General features: G+C 42.6%; 1 protein-coding gene across 1 annotated transcript; it reads right to left on the bottom strand.

The window, feature by feature from the left end:
• Nucleotides 1-1,083: 1,083 nt before the first annotated feature.
• LOC109378671 (major urinary protein-like) lies at nt 1,084-4,131 on the bottom strand. Its single transcript, XM_019634981.1, has 6 exons — nt 4,127-4,131; nt 3,753-3,826; nt 2,933-3,043; nt 2,477-2,578; nt 2,254-2,298; nt 1,084-1,304 (listed from the first exon to the last, which is right to left on the bottom strand). The coding sequence occupies exons 1-5, from the start codon at nt 4,129-4,131 to the stop codon at nt 2,267-2,269; spliced, it is 324 nt and encodes a 107-aa protein (XP_019490526.1). The 3' UTR covers nt 1,084-1,304; nt 2,254-2,266.
• Nucleotides 4,132-7,401: the final 3,270 nt, after the last annotated feature.

The raw sequence follows: 7,401 nt of genomic DNA, 5'->3' as shown, positions 1-7,401 counted from the left end.
ATGCCGTCGCTGGCGATGCACAGCAGCCCAGCTCCAGGTCGAGCTGTTGTTCAGCATCTTAGCTGTAGAAGGCAGTGTCACTGGCCCTCTTATGTGGGATCCAAACCGGGGCCCTCTGGCGTCCCAAGTCAGTTCTTAACCAATGCGCCACTCGGCTGGCCCCAGAGTGAGTTTTTAAAGTCCTGATGAGTCCATATCAATGAGGACACTGCCTGCAAATTAGATTAGGCAGGATGCTTTTACATTAGCAGGGCAGCTATCAGCATACATAGGGTCATTCACCTCAACTTGGAATGAGATTCATATTCTTGATATCTTTGGGAACACTACCAGCAAACATCCCTAGGCTTTGCTCTTTATAAGACATAAATAGCACCACATTTCAGAGGCCATTTAACAGACCTATGTCTTCATTAACAAGAGCAATGTCTGACTTTATCATGATTTTTAGTAGCCAAGGCTAGTTAAAAGAATATGGGATATGGTGGAGACTTACCAGGTAGGGAGATGGAGAGAACCTAATATATGTGGTCAATATACTGGAGGAGGGTCAGTGTTGGGCATGAAGGACTCAGCTATCCCAGCCTGGAAAGCTGGTAAGTCTCATTACATGCTGGGAAAACACTTGGTCAAATGGTTGCCTCCTGAACCTTGGAAAAGAGACCATGTGCTGACACAGGCTATAGAGCTAGGAGAATAAAAAGAAAAGCCTCAGGGTGCTGAGATATTGCTATTGTGTCCGTGACTTCTTTGTAGCTTTCAGCAAAACTTGCAAGAAGGAAGGACACAGGCTAGAGCCAGCCAGGCAGATTTTATGTTTTGTCTTGTCAGGTCACTAAGAAATAGGCAAATCAAAGGAGAAGCAGCACTCACAGGGACAGGGAATTACTGCAGGGGAGGAGAATCCTGAAACTCAGGGATATTTCTGAGAATCTAGAGGGTTATTGGTACAAGGCCAAGGAAGTCCCCTCATTTTCATGGTGTTGACACTACATCTCTCACATACACAAGGACAAAACACATGACTGCAAGGCTAATCATTTATTGACCAAGTACATAAACTTTTTGACTTATTCATGGCAGAGTTCTCTGGGTATGGCACAGAGAGTGAAATTTGGAGAAATTTCTTCATTCTTGGTAAGCTGTTGATCTTTCTAGTTAATTAGGGAAAAGTCTGAAGATGCAGAGATAATGCTTTCATGTGAAATAGTGATGGCCATCAGGTCACAGAACTTGTCCCAAGATGTCGTGGGGCCATGGAATGGAAGATCCTGGAGCCCAGATGAGGAACCATTCACTCAGCACTGAAGAAACATGTGAGGAAGAGAACTCAGTAACTCATAAGCACTTCCTGGATTGAATTGAGGACAGAGACATTCTATTGGAGAAAAGTGATGAAGAAATGAACATGAGCCTGCATTCCAATATATGTTCATTGCCAGAATAGAGGGAAGAAGGGCATTTGGTCAATGACTCTTTATTATCCCTTACAGATCTCATCTTAACTTTCCCTCAACCAAGTCTATGATAAACATAGGAATCAATGAAGGATCTTAGGCTGCTTTCTGCCATCCTCAAAATGGGGAGTACTGAAAAATTGTTGATCGATTGAGAAAGAATGGCAAAAGCCATAGTTGCTTTTTATTAAATATGCAATTTCCGCAAGCCATAGTTGCTAACACCTTCCCATACACTATCTGAAAGCAGCCCCACAATACATCTTAGGTAGGAAACAGATGAGGAAACTCAGAATCCTTTCTCCAGGTTGGAAAACAACTGGAAGGTCAAACAGCTCTATTCCCACAACAGAAGTTGAAGGTGAGCAGACATCAAAGCCAGACATTTTTACCAAAATTGGAGGGTGAGATGGCTTTCTGGACTTGGAAGACACACAACAAACAGAAACGTATTTGAGCTTCATACTCACACACATTTGCTCTTTTCCCATTTCAAAATTTAAGTCTTAACGATGTGAAGCACATTAACAATTACTGAGCCCTTTTCACCAGCATATATCCACACAGCAACTCTGCAAGGTAGACATCATTGTTTCCCTTTTAATTGCTTGGTCATTTGCTCTAAAACTCATGGAAGGAGTGGGTCCTGAACCCAGGATGTACAACTCCTACTTTCAAGCTCTCCCCACAACCTTACTTACTAAATGATTCTTATTTTAATCTCTGCATATAAACTCCTAATGCATTTGGAAGGCAGTAGTCCCTGGGCCACACCATTTTATCAAATATTACCAACCTGGAGGACTGGGCTAGTAGCTCCCTCGGGTCTGGAGACAGCGATCTGCAGAGGTAGAGCAGAGCACATTCAGACACCAACCCCAGTGATTTCCCAGACAAAAATCAAATTATTTTGTAGGTTAGGACAATGGGGACTCATAGGAGGTGTTATCTTCTCTTGGGTTTCTTGCTTTAGTAACATGACAATTTAGGAAGAGGAAACAAAAGATAGCTAAACTCACCGACTTTGGTCAAATCAAGAATGTTTTCATTAGGAATTCCATATGTCTGACACACTTCTCCAAACCACGTTTTTATTTCTGGACTCAAATCTGGTGTTCGGCCTGTGGGAACATTGACAGTAACTGTGTTGTCTCGCGTATTGGTCATTGAGGTCATGGCGGATGGGTGGGTCTCCAGATGGATGGAAAAATGGAAGACACTGATTGATGCTTAGGGAGAAGACTTGGGAATAGATTATAACCTGTATTGATTATCTTCGTTTTGGTAGCCTACTGTCACGATGAGATTTCATAAACATCCCACCTCCGAGTTTGAGGGGTTACCCAAGGAGAGCATCTCTCTTGAGAGGAAGAAAGACATCCCAGGTAGTAATGGGAGGAACACCTTGTTTCCAGGTTTCCTTTCTTTCCCTGCCTCCCAACCCAAAGGTGAGTGTCAGCATTAAAGTACTCTACCATATAAAAACATCACTTGGAATTCTTTCCCCTTGTTGAAATTCACGTTGTGAAAAAGAACATATTCATCATAGACTGCTTCAATTATGCGAAGTCTATTGTATCCATCATCTGTGGAGGAAACAGAAGAAAGCTCAGAATTTCTTTGGTCCATGGGAAGCAATTGAAACTACCTATTCTCTTCCACAGAACAAATTCAAGTGCATATCCTAGAAGAGTTAAGGAATGATATATAAGGCCTTCCATTTGTATCTCCCTGGGCTTCATGTGGTGACTTCTAAGGGTAGAACTGACTCCTCATAAAATTTCTTCCACTGGCAATTGACCCGTAGTGGAAAAAATCTTCAGCCACAGCAGCAACTTACCCTCTGTCATCCTCCTTGAGACTCACCTACCTCCTCCAGCCATCTCTGCCAACTATGTGTCTCTGTCCTGTCTTTAAGCCCCACTGGCATTATATACCCAGCACTCTGTCCAAGTAATGGCTGTGGCATTGGCAACCAGACATCATCACAAAATGGGCAGAGAATGAGCAGCTATCCTGACAATTTACTTTTTCCTTTTTTTTTGTTAATTTTCTTTTATTGCAGGAGGTACACATGAGCAAATTGCCATCTTTATCTGATGGTAGTATGTGCATGGTGTTCGCTTTTACACACAATGTTCTCCCAAATTTGGGATATTGCCTATCAGATGACCCAATTACATTAACTAAAGAAGCATTGATCACGAATTGATTAAGATCCTGCAGATACTGGGGTTTGGTAAATTTATTGTAGTTGGAAGAAGAATTTAGAGAGACATTTTTTTGTATACTTACATAATATACTGTATGTATCATCCTGTGATGTTTCGTCAGCAATAACAGAAATCTCGCTACACTGTCCATTTTCCCTGTAAAACAAAATGAGCTGTTGCCCAAGATATATTGATGGGGCTGGCTCCCTCACTCTACCTGTAACTTGAGTGCCTGATTCCAATTAACTCCTGAACATTTAGGTACAAATATGAAACAGCTTTCATTCACATTATTTCACTTTATTTGATACTTTAAGAATGAGTCAACTACTGCTATCACTATTACTCTACCACTATTTCCCACTATCACTATGACTGCAGCTACTTCTCTGTATAATTAGCTGAATGCTCACATGTGCCAACCTCTCAGATGAGTGCTCGACAGGCAGACATTACTTCATTTGGTCCTCACAAAATACATGAGAGAAAATTTTTATCCTCCTCTGTTAGCCAAGGGAAAATTAGGGTGGAAACAGACCAGTTTTCTAGGTCACATAACTGGTAAAAGATAGATTAGAGAGAGAGATAGGCTGGTGATCCCCAATCCTGTGCTTCTAGCCTATGTTATATTGCCAGACTACGTATGATTCTGATAACTCTCTCCCCCTTAACCTCCTTTAAACCCATTGAAATTACTCCTGTCACTCATTTTTATCAATGAATCTAGAAAAGTCCCAGGTTCATGAAGTCCTGAATCAGTGCCAAATGAATAACTTGGATTTTGGATACAGTCCACATGTTTATACACATGTGCACGTGTGTGTGTGTGTGTGTGTGTGTGTGTGTGTGTGTGTTGTAGAGGCCCAAGATCATACTCACACTTCTGCGAATTTTTTCTCAAGTAAAAGAGGTCAACTTACTTTGTCTGATATTTAAATGACATAGAAGAGTTCCCCGAGGCTTCGATATTGCTTACAAAAATCCTCAAGCTCCCATTTTCATCTATCTTTTCCATCTCATCTGAGGCCAAAAGGACAGAATACCATTCCCCTGAAATCTGCAATAAAATCAGTAAAATTATTGAGTTGCAAAAGAATAGACCCTTGTCATGGACCCTTGTCTCCTTGAACTTGGCCCGCTGGCCTGGACTCAATAGTGGTGTGAAGATAGAATTAGAACTCGGGTTAATTGACACCACATGTAAGGCTCTTTCCATCATCCCTCCAGTGAGACTGGAGGTCCCCAAGTGCTGCCGTCTTTTCACATGGTACACTTGCTCTTAGCCGAAGGTCACAAACCACCTCATGTGTGTACTATGTCAAAAAACACCTGCCCTCCAGTAGGGCCACCTTGCTTCAGAATCCTCCAAACCACCCCCTCAAAGTCAGAAGTCACTGTGCTCCACCAACTCAACCTTTGAAAGATCGAAGTTGCTTGTCACAACATCACCGTGTCCTTCCTTGTGTGCCCAGCCTAGAGTCAGCCCCAGACACAGCAACAGCAGCTTCATCTTGGCAGGCAATGGAAGTGACTCAGCTACAGTCCCTTGGAGTGAGTCTTTCCCTCTAGGTGGCCCCACTGCCTGGCTCCTCTGCCTTTATATTTATTCTGAGTCCAGTGATTTGTCCACGGGGTGCCAGCTTTCCTCCTCCCACTCCGTGAAATGGCCTGTTATTCGCTGGTGTGAGGCCAAGATCATTCCTGCCTTTTTGCTACTTGTCAATCTCATTTCTTTTGATCTACTTATGACCTTAACTTTCTCAAGACACATACTCAACAAAAGTAGTGGAGGTCATAAAGGACTGCCTTTAGTAACCAGATTTCACTGTGGATCTGGCTTAGAATCAGAAAGCCAATTACGTGTGGCATGAATGGAGTAGAACTGAGAAAATGAAATGTTCCAGCATTCACATGTTATGCAGAATTACATCAGTTACCCCATGATAACTACCTCAGAAACAAACAAAAAAAGCCTCTAGCAAAGAAGACAGCACCTATTGCAAAGCGTTGAAATAGTGCTGAGTAACAGGTTGGCATAGAATAAGGTCTTGAAAGAATGGTGTCTGGTATTGAGCACATTTCAATTCATTTTCCTTGTCATCTGAATTCTACCTCTACAGCCTTTCCTTTTCGCACAATGAACAAATGTATTCCTATCGCTGTGTATACCTCGCTATATACCACAGACCCATAATAGAAATGGAGAAGTAGAAGATGTCATGCCTTCCTTCAAGCACTTTCAAGGAAAGTGGGGATATGCTTCGAATCCCAATTAAAGTTCAATTCTACAAGCATGTAAAGTAACCCAACTGAGCGGGACAAAGTCCACACCACTGTGCGTCAGAAAAGGGGGTGATCTAAGGAAGTGACATTACATATAAAGTGCTTAAAAACACAAGAGTCGGGAGCATTTTCTCAATCCATTGAGATTTTGCTTCCTGGCAATTGTGGTCAGTTTGGCTCAAATCAACTCTTACAAGTTTTTCTTAGGCTGGATATTTTCGTAAACTTTCCCTAGCTGCCAGCATGGAAAATAAAGGACTTTTTTCTCCTCAAAAGAAAAAAAAAAAAAGAACACAGGAGTCATGTTCACGTAGACCTGGGCCTCATTCCTATCTCTGCCGTTTTGAAGCCATGAGGACAAACTGAACCTCTGGGAGCCTTAGTGTCCACTTACTGGGATAATTGTACCTGCCTATAGATTGCTGGAGGCATTCAGTGGAATGATGTGTATAGAGCCCTCAGACTAATGTCTGGCACATGTTGGGCAGGTGGAAACAGAGAATTTTCCCTGGGGATGGTGGGATTAGGGGGCCCATGAACATTAGGGGAGGTGTGGAGACGTGGAGAGCCTTTTGGAAGGAGGAAGATTCCTGGTGAGAGGAATGTTGAGTTAGGCCCCTGTGACCCCAGTTGGGGCTGGTTAAAAGCTGTGGCCCACTTTAGCCTTGAACTAACGGTCCCTCTTTGCACCCACAAAGCAGAAAGAGGCCAGTGTAGTGGTTGGAGTTGGCACAAGGCAGTGAACCTAGAAACTATGGCATTCTATCCATGGCCTGCCTCAAAAAGTCATCCCAGCCCATTGGGTGATCATTCCTAGATCATGCTTAACTGATATCCAGATTCACAGTTAGATCTGGTTTTTTGATGTCTATATATTAGGCTTCATGGGCTGGCCGTCGATTACGTAGTCCTGTCCCTGGGATGGAGGAACTGAGTTTGACAAATGGGGGCAAAGTCTGCATACTTAATTCTCTCTAGTTGATTGTCCCCAAAAATAGATGGCAGCCTATGAGCAACCAGGTTTGCGAGATGAATCCCATTCTTCCTGGGCTGTGATGCTGAGGAGAGAGCCAGCTACCACTGCTGCTCATAACATCTCTAGCCCATCCCACACCACTCCTAATCCTGCACCCATATCAGAGTGCCAACTTTCTGCTTCTGGGTACCCAACTTGTGTCCCAAGAGAAGAGCAGAAATGAAGATGTATGCCACAGAATGTTTTCCCACTCTTTTAGTTTTTAACACCCAAATCTTCATGGAAAATTTGTATCCCTCAATATAAGCTTCTTCTCAGGTGTGTAGGGATAATTTATGTTCACATTTAAAAATATAATGCCACATTTTTTTTTGTAATGCAACATTTTTAATAGTCTGTGTGGAAAGCTTGAGATACATTCCAAATACAGTTGGTACAAAACTTCACAATCATCACAAAAGTGATGGGCATC

This window comes from Hipposideros armiger, unplaced genomic scaffold, assembly GCF_001890085.2.
Source record: "Hipposideros armiger isolate ML-2016 unplaced genomic scaffold, ASM189008v1 scaffold_2445, whole genome shotgun sequence".
NCBI lineage: Eukaryota > Metazoa > Chordata > Mammalia > Chiroptera > Hipposideridae > Hipposideros > Hipposideros armiger.
The sequence above is the reverse complement of the archived record's forward strand: the minus strand, read 5'-3'. Positions and strand labels throughout refer to the sequence as shown.

Bases quoted from the DNA above. Each gene is read 5' to 3' on its own strand.
- LOC109378671 (XM_019634981.1), bottom strand. The intron at 3,044-3,752 runs GTAAGTATACAA...TTTCCTCCACAG, and splicing joins TGATACATACAGTATATTAT to ATGATGGATACAATAGACTT. The intron at 2,579-2,932 runs GTAGAGTACTTT...ATGTTCCCACAG, and splicing joins CCAAGTGATGTTTTTATATG to GCCGAACACCAGATTTGAGT.